General features: G+C 41.3%; 2 protein-coding genes and 1 long non-coding RNA gene across 3 annotated transcripts in view; 1 reads left to right on the top strand and 2 right to left on the bottom strand.

Annotated features, from left to right (window-relative positions):
* Positions 1-1,352: 1,352 nt before the first annotated feature.
* LOC118408050 lies at positions 1,353-10,492 on the bottom strand. Its single transcript, XM_035808668.1, has 3 exons — positions 10,289-10,492; positions 2,764-2,955; positions 1,353-1,994 (listed from the first exon to the last, which is right to left on the bottom strand). Exons 1-3 carry the CDS (start codon positions 10,436-10,438, stop codon positions 1,983-1,985), a joined length of 354 nt encoding a protein of 117 aa, XP_035664561.1. The 5' UTR covers positions 10,439-10,492; the 3' UTR covers positions 1,353-1,982.
* A 282-nt stretch (positions 10,493-10,774) lies between these two features.
* On the top strand, positions 10,775-19,331 carry LOC118408054. Its single transcript, XR_004830238.1, has 3 exons — positions 10,775-11,145; positions 18,338-18,529; positions 18,690-19,331. It is a non-coding gene; the product is annotated as an uncharacterized LOC118408054 (long non-coding RNA).
* A 747-nt stretch (positions 19,332-20,078) lies between these two features.
* LOC118408067 (P-selectin-like) overlaps positions 20,079-22,505 on the bottom strand; it is a 105,738-nt gene continuing 103,311 nt past the window's right edge. Inside the window, exons 15-16 of the mRNA XM_035808685.1 lie at positions 21,484-21,618; positions 20,079-20,533 (exon numbers count right to left, since the gene is read on the bottom strand). Of these exons, the coding sequence (XP_035664578.1) occupies positions 20,271-20,533; positions 21,484-21,618 (398 nt within the window). The 3' untranslated portion in view covers positions 20,079-20,270. The remainder of the gene's footprint in view (positions 20,534-21,483; positions 21,619-22,505) is intronic.

Below are 22,505 nucleotides of genomic sequence, written 5' to 3'. Positions count from 1 at the left end.
GTATATGTAGGTCACACTGGCTCCCTGGAGGAATCTGTCCTTTGAAACTTAAGTGGTAGACAGGGAAACTCTGCACAGTGGATCACGTTTTCTTGGTTGTTATGTTATGTTATGAAGGATACAGTTTCTTTTCTAGAGCTTGTTCAAGCCATGGGCCACAGGCAGACAGGAAATACTTCATATAGAGGTCATGATCTTGAATAATGACATCCAAATGGTTATCATATTCAGAGCCAAATGTAATTGTTCAAGGCCTGTTATACTATCCAAGGACTGGAATATTACGAAGTAGGACAGCCATATGGGTTGGTGCAAGAAAGTCATTCAAGGACGGGAGTGCTGGAAACTGTTGGTTCTTCCTTATTTTTTAATTCTCCAGTACACACTGTAGTGCTCAGCTGTAGGTTTAGGTTACTGGCAGACCATTGTACTGTACCAGGGATAGTACATTTCTGCTGGCTGTAGGTTTATGTTACAGGTGTGCTCGTATATTATGCCAGGGATAGTGCGACAGGGAAGTTCCAGTCTATTTCTGACTTGAGCTGTATTGTTGTTCCCCTCTATCGTCGTCATGGCAATAATATTTTTATTGCCAGTCTTGTTTATATTAAACACGATCCAAATCTAAAGGGGAAAATCTAATTTATTCCCCTTTTTTCGTCTTGAATATTGAAATATCAAGACGACAAAACTTAAAATCAAAGCCTTTTAGACTGTGATATCAAAAATTAAAGACACAGATAAATTCAAAAAGTGAACTCTAGAGGCTTAGATCTCTGGGGTAACGAGGGAACTCCCCTCGTGTGACTGCCACAAAATCAAAAGGACAGCCATTGAGACTTAGATCTATGGGGTTAACGAGGAAACTCCCCTCGCCTGAACGTCAACAACCACTACGCGAGGGGACTCCCCTCGTCAAATCCGCGGTAGGAGTTCCAGCACGAGGGGACTCCCCTCGTAGTCCTACATAAGGGCACGCTGGCTGTCTTCAGGTACTACACGAGGGAACTCCCCTCGCAAAGGCCGACACAAGGGGCACGCTGTCTCCAGTTCCAGCACGAGGGGACTCCCCTCGCAAGTCCTACATACTAGGGGCACGCTGGCTGTCTTCAGGTACTACACGAGGGAACTCCCCTCGCCAAGGCCGACACAAGGGGCACTCTGTCTCCACGAGAGGGCAAGTCCGACACCACAGTGGTGTTCCTCCATCAAGTCCGACACCAGAGGAAGTTCAAGTCCGGCACTTTGGAGTTTCTCACCCGACCTGACACATGGGGACACGGGCCCGTCCTGACGTGAACAAGGTGAGGTACGATATACAGTTTTACTTATATGACACACCCACAACAAAGTGAACTTTTGATCAGTGTATTATAGTCCATTACACTCAGGTCATCGACAATAAGTATGCAAGAAGAGTTCTATATTACATGTCATATATTCCAGACGCTCCTATGAATATAAATAAATGAACATGATAAAGCCATAGTTACTCTTCCATGGTTACACGTGACTAGATCTCTGCCCAAAACATAGCTTAAACGAAAATAAATATGATAAATTCATTTAACGGTTTCCTTTTCCCTTTGAGATGATATAGACAGTTTCACTTACAGTATATGATATCCAAACCAGGCACAGGTCTATCGATATTTACAATCCAAAAGGTACTTCATTTAAACTTTTTTTTCAATTCTGCACGTATCCGTTATGCTACTATCTACAAGAAAAGCATCATGGTATGTTTGATGGCACTGATACTATGAAACACAAAAGCACGAACATTTGGCTATGGAATAACAGAAAACAAAGACCATTCAATACATTTTGGCTAATATTTAAAGAAATGAGAAATAAACAGCAGAGCGGTGAGGTCTCAATCTAGCTACTCGACCACGTCATCTTCCGCCTGCACGGGCACCACGAGAGCGTCCTCGGCCTTTATTTCCACCTACAAGCTTCCTCTCCCCCACAGTTGATCTTTAGACGGCGATCTAAGTAATGAAAATTGCATCATAGTTAGTAACAATTTTACAACATGACGTCCTCATTACAACAAAAGAAAGTCTATTAGTAATAACCATACAGAAGTTTAACTAGGCAGGTCTGTGAACCCATCCAATATCTAGTCCGTATATTCTCGAATAAAGTACGCACCCCAATTAAAGTACGCACCCCTGATTTTGGACAAGTCTTAGACAGATCTTTGGGACTGAAAGGTAAAATGGAAAAACTCAAATAAAGTACGCACCCCTTCTCCACCAGTTTTGAACAGACCTTTAACTAAATAAATTCGAATTTATGATGTTTTCCCCAGGTCATTTTGCATAAAATAACCTGGGTTTACACTGTCATTGTCTCTATAAACTTGTGAATCGCCTGCTGCAAATTATAAAAATCACTGAGAACTGGTAGAAGAAAACAGGCAAAACCAGTTGTACAAGTCAAAGTCACTAACTCAAAAGGATTGTATGCAAATGACACTGTTAATATGTAAATCATGTTAAGACAATTTCTTTGTTTCATGTTTAGACAACTTCAAGACAACAACAATGTGTATGTTTTGAAACATTACTAGAAGTGTAGCTCCACCTTGCTTTATTTTAGGCTTTTCTTACCATTTATCTGTGCAGTAACCTCAAATAAAGTACGCACCCCAACTTTGGCAACAACTTGTAGCACCTTTTCAATTGTGAAAAGTTAAAAAAGTGCGTACTATATTCGAGAATATACGGTAGTATATTTTGGAGCACAACTTTTCACCTCTACACTTTCGAGCTCCTCTTCCAACAGACGGTCAAGCTCTTTACAGATGCCTGTCTCTGCCCCGTCTCTATTTTTGAGCGTCGTAAAGGTCGCACATCTCCGCTGAGCCAGGAAGTATTTCGAGGTGCTGTTTCGGTGTTCTTGTCTTCTCGTGTCCCAGTCTTTCGGCGACTTCACTGAACAGCTGATCTGAGTTGAGAAGGAATAACATTATTTTAATACTTCATACATTAATAAATCTGATAAATCTTTTTTTGGGCTCCCTTGGAAATCAGTTTTATCAAAACTGTAGGGACTACCCTGAAAGATTAATAAATAAATAAATAAATAAAAAATAAAAGAGATAACGTGAGCGTGTGTGCTTGTATGATCCAAAGGGCAACGAAAATAACCATGCAGTCCTGTGAATCAGTTGCGCCCTGCATCTCTATACTTTTGACCATTGCCAGTTTCTAAAACATTTTCACATTGCATCGTTCCAGACCCACATAGGGTATATTGACATAATATCAAGTTTTATTGCAAATTCTTGCCCGTGGGCTAATTGCAGGTAACATACAAGATTCAACCAGTGTAAAATACAATATCACAAGTGTCTACTCTAATCTAAAACTAGTAAAAGCTAACTCTAGATCCTGGGTTATTGGTTTCGACTCCTTTTTTGAAGACAGTGGAAGACTAGGGAACGGGTTTTCTGCGCGTTAAAAATCTGCGCGCGCGTTAAAAATCTGCGCGTTAAAAAATTAAGTTGTGCTTTGATGAATTCTTAGTCAGAAAAATATGACCCCATTATATGATTTTCCATCTGTTACCTGAATTTTTTGGTTTGAAAAGCCCCTAATTTTTGGGTCCCTTGGGAATAGGTTAATTTGCATATCTAGAAGATTTCAAAATCACTTGAATTTGACACAAATACATGGAAAAATTACTAATGTGAGGCTTTGTATTGTAAAATATAACTGCTTGAGGCTTTTCTCCATTCTACAAGCTTCATTTCATCTTTTCTCAAGCAGATTGATTCACATGCAAATGTCAACCTTTGTTGCGCGTTAAAACATAACATTTAAAAATCACTTTAAAACTCCTGGAATATTTACAGAAAGGGATATTCTACTCTAGAATGCAACAATATGATACTTAATTTTATTTTGTGTTATCATCTTCAAGCTTTTAAGTTAAAAACGGCAAAAAAGTTTTCAAATCCCGAGGGAATCAGCTAATTTGCATATTTTAATGCGCAGATTTTTAACGCGCAAGTTTTAACGCGCAAATTTTAACGCGCACAAAACCCCAACCCCGAAAGATCCCACCTTTTCTATTATGTGTGGGTTTTGTGATGTTAAAAGGAGAACTGTTTTCTTTTTGTCATTGAATGTGAGAAAGTTTGGATGGAATTTGATGGCCTCTTTGAACAGCTCTTCTCTTTCTTGATTATAGAAAGAGCAGTTTGACATAAAATGTGATTCGTCTTCCACCACGTTTGACGTACATTGTTTGCACATTCTTTCACACACGGATAGCCTCTTGTACCGCCCTCTCTCAATTACGAGAGGATGGGCACTAATTCTAATTTTGCTGATTGCCGAGCGTAAATCAAAAGTATCTAATTCTAAGTATTTTTCCATAGTATGTGCTGTTTTACAGGTCTTACAAAATCTTAGCTTACCAGTATCTATACTCAAGTTATGACGAGAGGTTTGGATAAACATATCAGAGATTCTAGATCTTATCATTGTACATATAGATCTGATATCACTAAGTGAGTTACATGAATAGAAAAGGTACGAGTGGCCACTACTATCCAAAATTTCTTTCACTTGTTGTAACAAGGTTCTTCTACGACTATTAGAAATAGATTTATGTTGATACAAAAGGGCATCAGCTTGTAACAAATGTCTTTGAGAATCCTTTGTAATAACCGTAGCCAGTAACGAATAACACGCACAGATATATCTAAGTCTAAAGGGAATCTGCCAAGCTCTGATCTAGATGCTAAATTACTACAATTTCTGGGAACTCCAAGTATATTCTTACAAAAGCGGTGATGCGTAATTTCAATTGGTGAGTAATCATTAATAGACTCTGTGCCCCAAATTTCACACCCATAAAGGAGATTCGGCTTTATACAGGTATCAAATATTTTTAGCAAGCAAGGTTTATACTGAAAAAAGGCAATGCAAAGAAAAGTGTGTTTGCAGTACTGCTACTGGAGTAATGTGCTTTTGAAAATAAAGTCAACGGCTAACCGCATGATATTTGTTGAACCTAATCTTAGCATACTTTCACCGATTTTTAAAATTTTCGAAGCACATGTATTTCACAATTGGTTTGGTGCGTCAGCATGTTGTTTGGCATGTCGTTAGGTCGTACCTGCGAGATAATGCACGTTGTTTTGTTTACACGGTAACCTTTTAATAACTAAACAAGAGTCCGTTTTGTGTAAAAAAAAGGAATAGAAAGGAAAGGAAAACTTTGTTTGCAAATCATAGACGATAAGGGAGTGAGCAATACTTAGACGTACGTCCTCCAATGCAGGCACAGTGATTTTGAAATAACGTCATCAACATAATTACGAGGCAACCACAGAGGAGTGCTCAGATGGCCAAAAGAAACGTTAACAAAGTTGACATTGACCGTCGAAATAACAAATACCCACATACCAAATGTCATTACAATCCATTTAAAGGTTCAAAGTTATGCTGGCCACAAATATCCGTAAACATAAACAGACACACACTGACACAGATACACTCTCTAAGCAGATATAGAAGTAGTCGGAAATATTACACTGGCGAAGAGTGGAGAGTAACACAAATGGCGTGATGTGTGAGTGAGTTGCGCCCCTTTTCTGCGCCTGGTAAATAATAAATCTAAAAGTGAAAGGCCTTGTCGGGGCGTTCTCCCGTCATCCTTTATACTATTCAACCCCCTATTTGCGGTTACATGTTTGGTTGTCGTCATAACATATTTATCGTTCCCGAAAACTGATCTACCGGGTGCTTATTTTGAATGTGACCATAGCATAAGGAAGTTACCTGCTAAGAGATGCACATGGTTTTGTTTGTCCTTATTTCTAACATGGGCAGGCCAGTGGGTACTAGTAATTTGGAAGCGAATATGAAAAAGCCAAACCGTAACTTTTCAAACTCCCCGATTTCAGGTTTGCTATGCCAATCGCCATCCTTCTATCATTTGAAACTCACATATTCAGCATACAGTGGCCGGCGGTAAGGGAGCTTGAAAACGTTTTTCTTAAGGTCTCGCCTTTCCACGTCTGCTCGAAGCTTACCGTTTCGCGTGGCAGTGCCAATTTGTTTGACAGACGAACGTGCGATTTTGTTTTAGGAATCTGTTTGGAAATTACAAAACCAACTCCCTTCTGGACAATTAATGTCGACCTCACAAATCTGAGGTTCACTTCCTGTATATATAAAATAACTCTGCTGTACCTTGGCTGTACCAACGTAAGCTTTTGCTTCTGCTAATGTTTTGTTTTGCAACCTTCACAAATAACACATGTACTACGTAGATCATGGGTTACAGAAGGTAATACGGAACGTGGATAAATACCGTTCCATTCTTATGTACTGGTGGTAGCCTTCTTCGCAGACCCTAGCAGTTCTCTCGTATATTTTTTGGGAAAGAAACAGGTTTTCACTTTGAGCCAGCGATGCGCAGTGACTGGACTCCCGACTCAAACACATGTGAAATGGTACACCCCGCCGGCCACAAGAACGTAGTAGAAGCGAAAACACGACCTAAAAATATATAAACCAGGCACTAATTAAACGCCAATGCCCGTGAAAATACTCTCCACGTAGATTTTGGTGGTGAAATTGCGGCTGAGCTCTGTTTGTCGAGTACGTAAATTTAGGTCACGAAGGAGAAACCTTGCCATTGTGCGGACAGGCTACTCTCCAAGCAGAGGTTAGTCGTTTTCATCGGGCTTTCTATTTTATACTGGCAAAGTTGAAACCTATATAAACGGGTTTGGGCGGGCGGACCTCAAGAAACAATACAAAATAGAAATATCCCGCTATTGAATCAGTTAGTCGAACTTGTTCTGACTTAGGGAGAAGAGATGCCGCCACAGTGAGCGTAGTTCAGTGCCTAGAAGTGATCGATGGCCTTGCACTGCGCAAACTCGTTAAAAAAGGCCCGACAAAAATGACTAAAAAACGGTTAAAACCAGCCGGAGTCTAACCATTTATCGAGTCGAAATAAAGGCACAAACAAACAAACCTCTGCTTGGAGAGTACAGACCGGCTGCCCGGAGCGCAAGCGAAAAATTTTATCAGATTTTAAAGGCATACTACGGGATTTTTGAACAAAACAAAAAGTAGCTTTTCCTACTTTTTCTTTACATTGTTAGCTCAATCAACCCTATAGCATTGCATACCAATATTCATGGAGAGATGCTGCGACATCAATGCACCACATTATGATGTATAAAAATTGTGATCTTCCAAGAAACAGATGGGCACAGGCTGGTTACTGCCTCTGTGTGTTGTTGTTTCTTGCTTATCAGCCTGGCTTCCCAGTGGGGGGCCAGTTGACAGTTCCTCTGAGTACAGTAGACTAGCTTTCTGTACAAGGTTTCTTGCAGTTTTGAAGGGAATATGACCTCAGCTTGTTGATATCCTACAAAATAGACTATATGTTCATGATTATATGCTATTTTAGAATGATTAGATATAGGTGTTTCCAAAGAAGATCTCCATTGTGTTCTTTATCTGCAGTCTGCCATGCATGTGCTAACTGATTACCCCACCCCGGGGGACCTACCAGTGGCAAGCAAGACCTGGAGGGTCTAACTTGGGGGGACACAAGGTTACAGGGTGCCTAGAGCGGAATGTTTGTAGGCTAATCCTTTACGTTGCAAACGTGAAATAATGACACAAAAGTGTCAAAAAGTGACATAAAGTAGTAGTAAATCTGATATTTCTTAATTCTAGAATATTTCAAATTTGAGCGCAAAAAACTGCGTAGTATGCCTTTAAGAGGCCAATGTTTGGGCTAGATGAAAGTATTTTGATCAAAAACCGACCCGATTTTCTGGTAATATCTGCTTGATGAATACTGGCTTTTTATGCCTTATTTGGCCTACCCTGGGAAACCTGCTCGAGAAGCTTCGCAAATAAGAGTCGCAAATAAGAGTTACCGATCCCCTGCCTAACGCGCGCCCTCCCGCCTCTATGCACCCACCCCACTACCAGATGGCCCCACTTACGCCGGTCCCCAACATCGCTCGCAAGAGGCTCGTGTTAGTAGGGGCCAGCTGGTTCGAGGGCCGGCGGGTGTTAGGCGGCGGGTGTCCCGTGCGTGCGTGTTGTAGGGATCGGTAAACTTTGCGTGCCTCGTTAGGAGTCTGCGTTTTCCCAGGGAATATTTGGCCATTCCCGCCGTTTCGCCACCGTGTGCTTGGAGACTATAAAACACCCACATGGAGATTTGATAAACAGAGCAGCCAGGAGTGAGATGTTTATCTTCGAAACTCAACCATGACAGGGAAATGTCGGAAATAGACACACGGCAGGTCCGCGGGAGAGACTTGCGTTCATTCACACAGTTCGGAGAATAATGACTTTTCTGTGTTGAATTGCTGTACATGGATCTACTTGATTGAGGCCATATTCCACGGCCTGACAGAAACAATGCGTAGTTAATTTGCAGGGCGGAGGCCTTGTCTAGTATTCATGTCATAACCTAGTTAGCGCTGTTGAATACGAATATATACAAAATGCGGTCCACATTTATGAAAAATGACCCCTGGCTCTGTTTTTGACGATTTTTAAAAGTTTATATCGGGCTTTCTATTTTGTACCGTTTTGTTGATGTCTCGCGGTCGGAGCGTAACCTCTGCTTGGACAGTAGGGGGGCTGTTGTAGAGATTCCTTGGAGGCATGTTGGCCCTAGTGCCGAGTAGTTGTACTCTCCAAGCAGAGGTTAGGTTCCCGCTGTTTTTTTTTAACGTTTTTTGTCGTTTTTATCGAGCTTTCCATTTTATATTGTTACCGGTTGTGTCTTGTTTTGTCAAAACCTGGCGGACTTGAAGAATCAATACAAAATAGAAAGCCCTATAAAGACGACTAAACAAAACGTTATAAAAGAAAGCCGGAGCCTAACCTCTACTTGGAAAGTAGAGGAGTTGCAGCTTGAGTACCATTCGTCCGTGGCGACCGCTGCCTCAATCATTTCACTTGATAACTCGTGGTTAGTATTCGAAAGGATTTTGAGCCTGTGTGGCCACTAGGGTCAGGGTGGTTCTCAGGCTAGAGGAGTAGGGCTGTATAGGTCCTGGAAACAGCCTTGCATCTTTGATACGCAAAGTGATGAACACCAGATGATCCAACAGCCGCCTATGACCAAGTGAATCTATTACAAGGATCAGGTTTCACCGATCACTTCAGTTCTCCGCCGGTTCAAAGCAGGCTTTGGGGACATCCCACAGTGGGGACATCCCTGGTAGGCGTACCTAACAGCCAAGCCGATAGATAAATAAGCAAATAAAGGAAAACTACACACATTTCAGGTTTCTCATAATAATTTGAACTATTAATAAGTGAGTACTAAGGGTAATCTATTATATCTACACAAAGAAAAAGAATATGAAGGATCCTAGAAGGCTGGGTATTCCATTTCCGACACTGGAAGGGTTAACGGAGATGAATGGTCTTGAATAGTCATAAATGCTAGCCTGGATGGCGGGTTTGTAGCACACATACAGGCAATGGTGGATTCGGCGAGAGAAAAACATGCCCCCTCCCCAGCCGGCCGCGGGGTATAATCAGAGGTCAGACAGGGGGGCGTTTGTGCCTTCCCCGCGCTGTGGGCCTGAAATTACTAGTCAGTTTCTCCCGGGAAAACGCCATAACATTAGATGATTAGCGACTAAACTAGTTTTAGGAGCACGAACATGCAAAAAAAAAAAGAAAATGAACGACTGTTAGGACCTGATTTTCCCGTGATTACTGTCGTGTTCAACATAGTCATTTGATCTCATTTGTCTACACATGTTCAAAGTTCTCGAGTTGTAGTCCGGGTGCCCAACCCCGATCTATATCATATCTATCGTGCACATTTGGGTACAACTGAGGGCGAATGTTGCAGAGTAGATATGTATAGCCTGGGCTTTGGCTCCAGTTCAAGCCATTATAGAATTCCTTTGGTGGCCCTTTAGCAGTACTGACGTTTGGGAAACTATCTCTAGTCTGGACTACATTGTTCTGCCACACTCCTCTCCAAGCAGAGGTTAGGCTCCGGATGTTTTGTTTTACGTTTTTTTAGTCGTTTTTATCGGGCTTTCTATTTTGCATTGTTTCTTGAAGTCCGCCAGCCAGTTAGGTTTTGGCAATACAAGATTCAATATAAAATAGAAAGCCAGATAAAAACTACTAAAAACGATTAAAAAAAACAGCCGCCGCCTAACCTCTGTTTGGAGAGTACCACACTTCCAGGCTGGTACCACACCTGACCACTCTAAACAAATCATTGAAAATATCATGACCATAATCGTACTAACCTTCAGATAGCCGACACAACTAGGTACGCCGATGTTCTGGATGGTTCCTAGATCAGCTCCGTTATGGAGCAGCGCATCCTTTTTACTTTCCTTCAGAAACCACCACTTTCCTGTATCCGACATCATGACAACTTCCGGGCTATCCGACATGACCTCTTCCCTATTACTTGTAGGGTTCCTCCTGGCTTTCTTCGCGGATTTATACCCTGCAAGTAGTACAACTATTCATGCTGATATTGAGTCAAAACGCGCTGACGACTAGTACTATAAAGTTACGACTTACGGTCAACGAAACAGGAAAGTCACCAAACAGCATCAATAGCAGTCTATCAAAGTTGAAGACGAGTCTCAGAGCTTCAAAATGACGAAGACAGCTCACTCTCGCTGAGTCACTCAGCTTTGTTCGGAGCAAAAAAATCTTAATTGGAAACAGATCTGACAGGCAGGCACGGGGCCTCTCCCTGACCCGCGTAGTTACGAGGTTGTCAAACGAGGGGCTGGCAGCATACTTCTGTCCCTCAGGGACCCGAGCGCGGGGCAGACAGGTCTCATTTTGGATCTTTTCTTACAGAGCTGAGGTCGTGTTTACTAGATGAAAACTCGTTACCATGTTTGTAGTCTTCTAATTCTATTTACTCGGGTGTCTGGCATATGAATACCGTTGTATCCCCAAGTTCGACTTTGAGATGGAACTCTTGGGAAAACATGCATCTGGGATAAATCTGGGATAGAACTGGAGTCTGTCAGATTTGGAACCGGACGTTCCTTGCAGCGCCAGAAGAACTCGACTCTACCCTAGATGTAACCGGAATACTGTACCGAAATCAATACTGAAACTCTACAAGAACGGGGGAAAGGTAATGTTTATCTTGTTTTCACGTTTCCACCGTTGTTGCAAATTATTATTACCAGAAATGTTTTACTGTTCTGTCAGCCAAAAAAAGAAGAAAAAAAATTGGTAATTTTGGATTTGCGTTTGCCATAGTGATGAAAAAGATTCAAAGGACACGTATAGTGTCTTTGTTATCTGTGGACCGAGGGAGAGGGGTGTACATGTACTAGAACTTTATTTGAAGGTATCCAATCGCCATCATCATCATAGGCAATAGGCCAAGATATCACGGTGCTGAACTGCCCGGGTACTACTGTCCGGGTTGCCACTTGGTGTTCCAAGTGTGACCCTAAATGAACTTGGGATAGCCCGAGCGGGTGCCGAACATAATTTCTCGCAGCGAGTTCCGACCGATGCGGAAGGCTCACATTTCCAAACCGGGGCCCGGCCGGGCAGCTTTCGGGAGCGAAAAGAATGATATAAAAAGTATCATAAAAAAATTATACACAAAATGTCAAAAGAAGATTCAAGGGCATGCTTTGTGTATATTTCTAGGTAGACATTGTAATTTTTCTTTTCTTAAAACATCCCGACCGGGCCCCGGTTTTGAAATGTGACTTAGACCTAAGCGGATTTTTCTCGCTGGGACCAAGGTAACTCTACTCTCCAAGCAGAGGTTGGTGGGAAAAATCGTGACCTTTTCCTTTCACAATTTTTTTTTATCGACCAGGCCTTCCCACCAAGGTTGGAAAAAGAATTATGAAAGGAAAAGGTCACTGATTTTTCCCACCAACCTCTGCTTGGAGAGTAGGTAACTTAGCTCAAGGGAAGTACATTCCAAAGCTGACGGGGGCGGTTCATGAGCGCAGCAGGTTGTCATTATCTGATGGTTCGGTCCCTTTGTCAAGAACCCATTCCGAGACCTATTTTTGCCCATAATCCGAGCAACATTTTCCGGACCCTTTCTGTAATCAACCAGTATTTCTATTGTTGCCCGGTAACCGTTAGGTGCATCTTGAGAGTTTCCCGGTAAGCTGGCGACGGCACAAAGAAACACATGGAACGCTCACATGCGGCGACGCACACATCCCGTACAATTATGGAAGAACAGCCCCGGCTGAAACCACTATACAGTCAAACCTGTATTAGCGGCCACCTTTGCGTAACGGCCACCTGCCCATAGTGGCCACTTTTTGTCGGTCCCTTGGATTCGTAATGATTAAGAAATAGGCTTAGCGGCCACCCTGTCCAACGCGGCCACGGCCACACGATTTCCGGTCCCGCAGGTACAAAAACACTGCCGATTACGGCCACGCGGACCGCTGATCTATGTTTCGGCACGCGTTCGGCCATATACAGCGGCCCTATCGTCACCCTACGCCTGATTTAAAACCTCTTTGACTTATTTTCAAAACAAAACTTTGTAAACTGGCGCTACCCATACCCGCTGACAAACGAGGTCATATAAGGTCAATAGACAACACCAATATTACGGAGGTAAATTGTGTTAAAGTTACGTTCTAATACACTATCGCTTAGGTTAATTTACATCGCAATTTCTAGACAAACAAATTTCTAAATTAATTGTTACAAAGACAAAATGATGTGAACCTCCGACTATGGTAGATCTTATTCTTACATTTATTAAGAGATAAGTCTAAAATGACGTTTTCTTGTGAGTACCACATTAGCATAATGGGCGAATCTGACGTGTGAACGCGAGCGGGAACACACGGACGGCGACGTATCAAAGGATACAAGACGAAACATCAAAGAAATATGACGATACCGGTCTCTTCAGACAATATCAACTGTAGAACATTTAAAACTTTTTATAGCTTTTGTTTTCTTAATACATATAGTGTAAAAATCATTGCAGTACATGTACAGTACTGTATTATGTGAATAAAGATCAGTGGGTACTAAAACCATGTGTAACTTATTGCTTGTGGTCAATTAATTAGCATATTCTCTATAGTGGCCACCTCTCTATAGTGGCCAATTTTGACCAGTCCCTTGAGTGGCCGCTATAGACAGGTTTGACTGTACTCTACTCTAAGTCTAAAGCAAGTGACTGTAGAGTGCATTTGCGATTCTCTCTCCCTCTCGTAGCTGGGGGATAAGAAGCTTTTCATGAATTGTTTATTTCAGTCCCTTTTTTGTTGCTTATTTTATTTATCTATCGGTTGGCAGTTCAGTACGCACAACCAGGGCTGACTCTCCAAATCCTGAGCACTATGTGTATTTCTTTCAATTCAACCGGCATCTTTATGTGATAAAGCCTAAAGCCTGAGCTGAAGTGGTCAACTGAAGTGGTCGGTGGAAGTTTCTACGTGTAACATAAGCACTGTGTCATATGCGGCTGTTGAATCATCTGGTATTCATCACTTTCTCTGTGTATCAAAAGTGTTCAGGCTGTTTCCAGGGCCTATACAGCCCGACTCCTCTAGTCTTATCCTCCGCAGTGATAATGTATTCCAAATGCGAGACCAGATTACTCAAACATAACTATACTTTTATCGATAATATTTTGTTGTTGTTTGTATGTAGCCTCTTAGCACTATTGTCTATATAGCTATTTTATAATTAGTTGTTATTGATTGCCAGGCATTGTACCTTCGTTGTGCGATTGTTGAGCAATAAATTCATTCATTCAAATTCATCGATTCAAGCTACACCCCCTCGGCTCTCGGGCCAACATGCCTCAAAGGAATCTCTACAGCAACCTAACAGCGCCCTGACACACACGCTCCAAGCAGAGGTCAGGCTCCGCGGCTGCGAGGCATCAACAAAAGGGTACAAAATAGAAAGCCCGATAAAAACGTTAGACCCCGTTAGACCCTGATAGATATCAAGAAAACGGTACAAAATAGAGGAATGTTTAGGTCTTTTACTAGTTTTAGTTGTCTGGCAGACTCCAGCTTTTCTGCTTAATAAGAAGGCGACGAAAAGAAAACTTGACTTAATAATATCTAAACAATGTGGACCGCATTCTCTTGGTATAAATCAGCTTGATTTCTAAGCTATTAAACTTGATGATTACTGTACTCAAAAGACCCCTCTCCCCTCCGAACTACACATCATCCTTCTGTCATTCTGTCTGTCAGGCACGACAGTCGAATATGGATCAAATAGTAACAGATCAACACAATTCAACACATAAAAATTATTATATATATTCTCCGAACTGTGTGAATGAACGCAAGTCTCTCCCGCGGACCTGCCGTGTGTCTATTTCCGACCTTTCCCTGTCATGGTTGAGTTTCGAAGATAAACATCTCACTCCTGGCTGCTCTGTTTATCACATCTCCATGTGGGTGTTTTATAGTCTCCAAGCAGATGTTACGGTGACGAAACGGCGGAAATTATCCATGGCCATTTAAGGCATAAAGAGCCAGTATTCATCAAGCAGATATTACCAGAAAATCGGGTCGGTTGTTGATAAAAATACTTTCATCTAGCCCAAACATTGGCCTCTTAAAATCTGATAAAATTTTTCGCTTGCGCTCCGGGCAGCCGGTCTGTACTCTCCAAGCAGAGGTTTGTTTGTTTGTGCCTTTATTTCGACTCGATAAATGGTTAGACTCCGGCTGGTTTTAACCGTTTTTTAGTCATTTTTGTCGGGCCTTTTTTAACGAGTTTGCGCAGTGCAAGGCCATCGATCACTTCTAGGCACTGAACTACGCTCACTGTGGCGGCATCTCTTCTCCCTAAGTCAGAACAAGTTCGACTAACTGATTCAATAGTGCAATAGGCGAAGTAGGGGTTACGAGGCTGCTTGGGAAATTCCCTACCCCATTTTGCCGGAATGGTTTGATCCACTCACACCGGGAAGGTCCCCTACTCTATTAGATAGTTGTGGCGGGTACTTTTACGCGCCCGGGGTGTGACTCTCCCTTGACACGGGGACTCCATTTAACGTCCTATCCGAGGGACGGGATATTTCTATTTTGTATTGTTTCTTGAGGTCCGCCCGCCCAAACCCGTTTATATAGGTTTCAACTTTGCCAGTATAAAATAGAAAGCCCGATAAAAACTACTAACCTCTGCTTGGAGAGTAGCCTGTCCGCACAATGGCAAGGTTTCTCCTTCGTGACCTAAATCTACGTACTCGACAAACAGAGCTCAGCCGCAATTTCACCACCAAAATCTACGTGGAGAGTATTTAAAAATTTTTTCACGGACATTGGCGTTTAATTACCTCCATGAAAAAATGGAGGTATAGTTTTGAGTGTGTCTGTGTGTGTGTGTGTTTGTGTGTGTGTGTGTTTGTGTGTGTGTCCGCATATTTGTGGTCATCATAACTTGAGAACCTCTTGATGGACTACAATGATATTTGGTATGTAGGTAGGGATTGGGAAGACGAAGGTCAAGGTCAATTTTGGGCCCCCTGGTGTGTGGCCTTGGTACTGCAGCGCAACTTCCGGTTTTGCTATCTCGGTGTTCTGAACATGCTATGGTCAAGATTTTTAAGCATTAGATAGCTCTTGTGCTCAGGAAAAAATTACGTAAGTTTGGGCCCCCTAGCGTCTAGTTTGGGAATAGCAGGGGCATTTTTGTCAAAAACTTCTGACGAGGATAACTCAAGAAGGGAACAACGGATTTTCATCATTTTTGGTATGTAGGTACCTTAGACAATTTTGTACAAGATAAAATACTAATTATGCAAAATAGGAGTACATTCGCATAATTAATGAGGATATTATATCATGGCAGTTTTTTCAATGTATCTCTTGTCCTGGATGTGATATGGTCTTGACATTTGGCTGGTAGATAGCTTGCAGTGTCATGACAAAGTGGGGCAGGTTTCAGCCCCCTAACATTTAATTGCGGAACTGCAGGGGCGTTTTTGTCAAGACATTCTAAAGAGGGTAACTGCAGAAAGGATTGATGGATTGGCATCATACTAGGCATGCGGGTACCTTAGGCAAATATGTTCATAATGATATACATTTTATGCAAATGAGGACTTAATTTGCATGATTAATGAGGAAATTGTATAATTCCATTGTTTTCAATAACTGGACTTCAATAAATGTAACACATGTTAACTATGATAGGTGGAATATAAGCAGATACCAAATATGGTAATGAGGAACTTATTTGCCTAATTTATGTAAAAATTGCAAAAACGCTTTATGATTAATAATGGGAATTTTATAATGGTGACATGTGTACGTTAGTCAATGACGAACAATACCATGCATAAATTATGTTAATGTGCTAGTCAATTGCATGAAATTTACGAAAGCTCTAAATTTTCATGGAGGTATGAGGTCGCCGAACTCTAGTTAGTGCCTGGTTTATATATTTTTAGGTCGTGTTTTCGCTTCTACTACGTTCTTGTGGCCGGCGGGGTGTACCATTTCACATGTGTTTGAGTCGGGAGGCGGGGTGTACCATTTCACATGTGTTTGAGTCGGGAGTCCAGTCACTGCGCATCGCTGGCTCAAAGTGAAAACCTGTTTCTTTCCCAAAAAATATACGAGAGAGCTGCTAGGGTCTGCGAAGAAGGCTACCACCAGTACATAAGAATGGAACGGTATTTATCCACGTTCCGTATTACCTTCTGTAACCCATGATCTACGTAGTACATGTGTTATTTGTGAAGGTTGCAAAACAAAACATTAGCAGAAGCAAAAGCTTACGTTGGTACAGCCAAGGTACAGCAGAGTTATTTTATATATACAGGAAGTGAACCTCAGATTTGTGAGGTCGACATTAATTGTCCAGAAGGGAGTTGGTTTTGTAATTTCCAAACAGATTCCTAAAACAAAATCGCACGTTCGTCTGTCAAACAAATTGGCACTGCCACGCGAAACGGTAAGCTTCGAGCAGACGTGGAAAGGCGAGACCTTAAGAAAAACGTTTTCAAGCTCCCTTACCGCCGGCCACTGTATGCTGAATATGTGAGTTTCAAATGATAGAAGGATGGCGATTGGCATAGCAAACCTGAAATCGGGGAGTTTGAAAAGTTACGGTTTGGCTTTTTCATATTCGCTTCCAAATTACTAGTACCCACTGGCCTGCCCATGTTAGAAATAAGGACAAACAAAACCATGTGCATCTCTTAGCAGGTAACTTCCTTATGCTATGGTCACATTCAAAATAAGCACCCGGTAGATCAGTTTTCGGGAACGATAAATATGTTATGACGACAACCAAACATGTAACCGCAAATAGGGGGTTGAATAGTATAAAGGATGACGGGAGAACGCCCCGACAAGGCCTTTCACTTTTAGATTTATTATTTACCAGGCGCAGAAAAGGGGCGCAACTCACTCACACATCACGCCATTTGTGTTACTCTCCACTCTTCGCCAGTGTAATATTTCCGACTACTTCTATATCTGCTTAGAGAGTGTATCTGTGTCAGTGTGTGTCTGTTTATGTTTACGGATATTTGTGGCCAGCATAACTTTGAACCTTTAAATGGATTGTAATGACATTTGGTATGTGGGTATTTGTTATTTCGACGGTCAATGTCAACTTTGTTAACGTTTCTTTTGGCCATCTGAGCACTCCTCTGTGGTTGCCTCGTAATTATGTTGATGACGTTATTTCAAAATCACTGTGCCTGCATTGGAGGACGTACGTCTAAGTATTGCTCACTCCCTTATCGTCTATGATTTGCAAACAAAGTTTTCCTTTCCTTTCTATTCCTTTTTTTTACACAAAACGGACTCTTGTTTAGTTATTAAAAGGTTACCGTGTAAACAAAACAACGTGCATTATCTCGCAGGTACGACCTAACGACATGCTGACGCACATGCTGACGCACCAAACCAATTGTGAAATACATGTGCTTCGAAAATTTTAAAAATCGGTGAAAGTATGCTAAGATTAGGTTCAACAAATATCATGCGGTTAGCCGTTGACTGTATTTTCAAAAGCACATTACTCCAGTAGCAGTACTGCAAACACACTTTTCTTTGCATTGCCATTTTCAGTATAAACCGTGGCAGCGGAAATCGATTGGCGCGTAAATGTTATCATTTAATTATGTCAATATATCCTATGTGGGTCTGGAACGATGCAATGTGAAAATGTTTTAGAAACTGGCAATGGTCAAAAGTATAGAGATGCAGGGCGCAACTGATTCACAGGACTGCATGGTTATTTTCGTTGCCCTTTGGATCATACAAGCACACACGCTCACGTTATCTCTTTTATTAATGTATGAAGTATTAAAATAATGTTATTCCTTCTCAACTCAGATCAGCTGTTCAGTGAAGTCGCCGAAAGACTGGGACACGAGAAGACAAGAACACCGAAACAGCACCTCGAAATACTTCCTGGCTCAGCGGAGATGTGCGACCTTTACGACGCTCAAAAATAGAGACGGGGCAGAGACAGGCATCTGTAAAGAGCTTGACCGTCTGTTGGAAGAGGAGCTCGAAAGTGTAGAGGTGAAAAGTTGTGCTCCAAAATATACTAGATATTGGATGGGTTCACAGACCTGCCTAGTTAAACTTCTGTATGGTTATTACTAATAGACTTTCTTTTGTTGTAATGAGGACGTCATGCTGTAAAATTGTTACTTACTATGATGCAATTTTCATTACTTAGATCGCCGTCTAAAGATCAACTGTGGGGGAGAGGAAGCTTGTAGGTGGAAATAAAGGCCGAGGACGCTCTCGTGGTGCCCGTGCAGGCGGAAGATGACGTGGTCGAGTAGCTAGATTGAGACCTCACCGCTCTGCTGTTTATTTCTCATTTCTTTAAATATTAGCCAAAATGTATTGAATGGTCTTTGTTTTCTGTTATTCCATAGCCAAATGTTCGTGCTTTTGTGTTTCATAGTATCAGTGCCATCAAACATACCATGATGCTTTTCTTGTAGATAGTAGCATAACGGATACGTGCAGAATTGAAAAAAAAGTTTAAATGAAGTACCTTTTGGATTGTAAATATCGATAGACCTGTGCCTGGTTTGGATATCATATACTGTAAGTGAAACTGTCTATATCATCTCAAAGGGAAAAGGAAACCGTTAAATGAATTTATCATATTTATTTTCGTTTAAGCTATGTTTTGGGCAGAGATCTAGTCACGTGTAACCATGGAAGAGTAACTATGGCTTTATCATGTTCATTTATTTATATTCATAGGAGCGTCTGGAATATATGACATGTAATATAGAACTCTTCTTGCATACTTATTGTCGATGACCTGAGTGTAATGGACTATAATACACTGATCAAAAGTTCACTTTGTTGTGGGTGTGTCATATAAGTAAAACTGTATATCGTACCTCACCTTGTTCACGTCAGGACGGGCCCGTGTCCCCATGTGTCAGGTCGGGTGAGAAACTCCAAAGTGCCGGACTTGAACTTCCTCTGGTGTCGGACTTGATGGAGGAACACCACTGTGGTGTCGGACTTGCCCTCTCGTGGAGACAGAGTGCCCCTTGTGTCGGCCTTGGCGAGGGGAGTTCCCTCGTGTAGTACCTGAAGACAGCCAGCGTGCCCCTAGTATGTAGGACTTGCGAGGGGAGTCCCCTCGTGCTGGAACTGGAGACAGCGTGCCCCTTGTGTCGGCCTTTGCGAGGGGAGTTCCCTCGTGTAGTACCTGAAGACAGCCAGCGTGCCCTTATGTAGGACTACGAGGGGAGTCCCCTCGTGCTGGAACTCCTACCGCGGATTTGACGAGGGGAGTCCCCTCGCGTAGTGGTTGTTGACGTTCAGGCGAGGGGAGTTTCCTCGTTAACCCCATAGATCTAAGTCTCAATGGCTGTCCTTTTGATTTTGTGGCAGTCACACGAGGGGAGTTCCCTCGTTACCCCAGAGATCTAAGCCTCTAGAGTTCACTTTTTGAATTTTTCTATGTCTTTAATTTTTGATATCACAGTCTAAAAGGCTTTGATTTTAAGTTTTGTCGTCTTGATATTTCAATATTCAAGACGAAAAAAGGGGAATAAATTAGATTTTCCCCTTTAGATTTGGATCGTGTTATTATAACCTATGTTACATTCCTGGAAAATGCCTTTAGACACATTTAAGAATTTTTGTAGTGTTTTAACTTAACTTTAAATGTTACAAATATGAAGGTTTATAGATTGGAACTTAATGTGGATAGACAAGACACCCCCTTTTGTATATCTTGGACAAAGAATCCAATAAAGTCCAATAAAATAAAATTTGTAAGCAACTATGTTGAAAAATCATGAGAGATAGTGAAGGCGCTTCTATCTCCGGTTGAGTTCTGGGGTTGGGGTGTTGTACGCTGGTGCGTTTGTAGACTCTGGTACACCGCTGGCCTCAGCTCCTGGTAATGACCGCTAGGTTGTACCGGAAGTGGAGGCACGGGCAGGGGTGCCATGGGATAGGAGTAGTAGACGTCACTTCCGGTTCCGGATCGCTGAGACACCGCCCTGCCTGGCAGTGTGCGGACGTCTTCGTAAACTGTCTCCGCTGCAATATTGGTAAATAAAGTAGATTTTGAGTCTTAATTGTCCAGCAACTGGATTTAGAAGTTCTTATAATATATTCATCAATATGGTATGGTTTATTTCTTCTTCTTCATCACTTTACACGGTACAGAATGGTAGGGCCATGGCCCTTAATTGCACTGTCACGTTACATTTATTAAAATCGATGACAGTTATTAAAAAACGATGTTTGTACATCAGCGAATATTGCACGTTAGCGAATATTGCACATACACTACCAAAAATGATTTTTGCTTGTTTTGCTTACCCCATGGACAATTCTTATATGAAGAAAAAATATTCTTGCAGGAAGAAAATGTAGAATAAAATTCTAAGCAAAACAAGCAAAACAAGAATCTACCAAAAAAACTTAATTCTCATGCAAAGAACAATTTTCTTATTCTTCTTTGGTGAAGAAAATTTTTTCTCACACCTAAGAACTTTAAGCAAAATCTTCTTGTTTTTTCTTATGGTGCAAGAAAAAAAATCTAGAAATGCTTATTTTTTTAAAACTCTTAAGAAATACAAGAATTTTTGCTCTTGATGTAAGAAAAGTATTTACATATATTGCAAATATATGAATCAATGTTTATCAGTTTATTTTTTGACAGCAATACTAGCTGTTAACTTTATATATCGATATGTTTTTAAAAAGAATATTTCTACCAACACGCATGGACGTTAAGATCTCATTGTCTTGAATGTTAAGTAACAAGTATTCCTGAACCGCGTTTTTGAATGATTGAAAATAACAATTTTGTATAGAAACTATATGTACTTAACGGCGATGAAAATTTGACATTAAGGTAATAACATACACTAAAAGACACTGTCACTGACGAAAAACAACGGATGTTGCTTAACATGTCTGACCGTTTCCAAAATTATATCCATTTTCTTGATTAGCTGCGTATTTGTGTACATGTACTATACCTGTATGATGTTCTTGGTTCCTCGCTTTCCGGCAGCGCAGAATCAGTAGTGTAACAGCGCCCACTAGTAGCAGTCCGCCGACAAGACTGCCGACTGCGATACCTATCACGGCTGTGACGCCAAAAAGGGGCCTTTCTGTAAAAGCAAGCATTTGACTTAATGGGTACATAGACAGGATATCAATTAATTTCCTGTTTTCAATATGATTATTAAACAACGGCACTCGAGGCATCACTGAACAGGGACCGTAGGCGTTATAAAATTCCTGGCACGTTTGACCAATTGCTGACGTCACATATTCACAAGATCACGTGTTGAGAAAGATCACGAAGTGATTGGTCATCAATAGTGGTAGTTGAAAATTTGCTTCTTCTAAACCTTTCAATTTGTGTCGAATGAAAGTTTAGCATTGTACTATGATTACTTCCAACACAGATAAACTTTCTTCATAACGCCTGAAATAGTTTACGTTTTAGACAAAGGTGATCTTTATTAACAGAACTAAATCACAGTGACTTTCGTGAGGTCTTCTACATCTATACATAAGTAATGTACAAGTGGTTAGAAAAGGAGTAACAAACAGATGTATGCATATTGTAGACCCTTTACTTACCTGTTTGACAAGTATCTCCTTCATACCCAGCCAAACATGCGCATTGGAAGTCATTGTCCCTGTCAGTGCAAGTTCCTCCATTTTTACACGGATTGGGAACACAGATTTCAATTTCTGGAACAAGGTGTTTTATTATCGTAAAAGAGGAATAAATCCAGATAAATATTGGACAACTAAGGACGTTATATCAGATATAACGTCCTTGGGACAACCTAGAAATACTATCATTTATCAATACTATATTTAAACAATAAACAATATAATTCAATGCCAAAACGTAATAAACAGTCCTTTGCACAGTTCAACAAGTCTAACATTTAGACATTCAGTACTTGGATATCTGTCAAACACGTCTTACGTGTGCATGTTGGGACAGTGTTGCTCCATGTTCCGGCAGCTTGGCATGTCA

The sequence above is a fragment of the Branchiostoma floridae genome, unplaced genomic scaffold (genome assembly GCF_000003815.2).
Source record: "Branchiostoma floridae strain S238N-H82 unplaced genomic scaffold, Bfl_VNyyK Sc7u5tJ_1550, whole genome shotgun sequence".
NCBI classification, from domain to species: Eukaryota; Metazoa; Chordata; class Leptocardii; order Amphioxiformes; family Branchiostomatidae; genus Branchiostoma; species Branchiostoma floridae.
The sequence above is the reverse complement of the archived record's forward strand: the minus strand, read 5'-3'. Positions and strand labels throughout refer to the sequence as shown.

Excerpts from the sequence above, each read along its gene's own strand:
- LOC118408050 (XM_035808668.1), bottom strand. The coding sequence starts at position 10,438 with ATGTCGGATAGCCCGGAAGTTGTCATGATGTCGGATACAGGAAAGTGG. Across the intron at positions 2,956-10,288 it reads GTTGTGTCGGCTATCTGAAG|ATCAGCTGTTCAGTGAAGTC; the intron begins GTTAGTACGATT and ends TTCTCAACTCAG.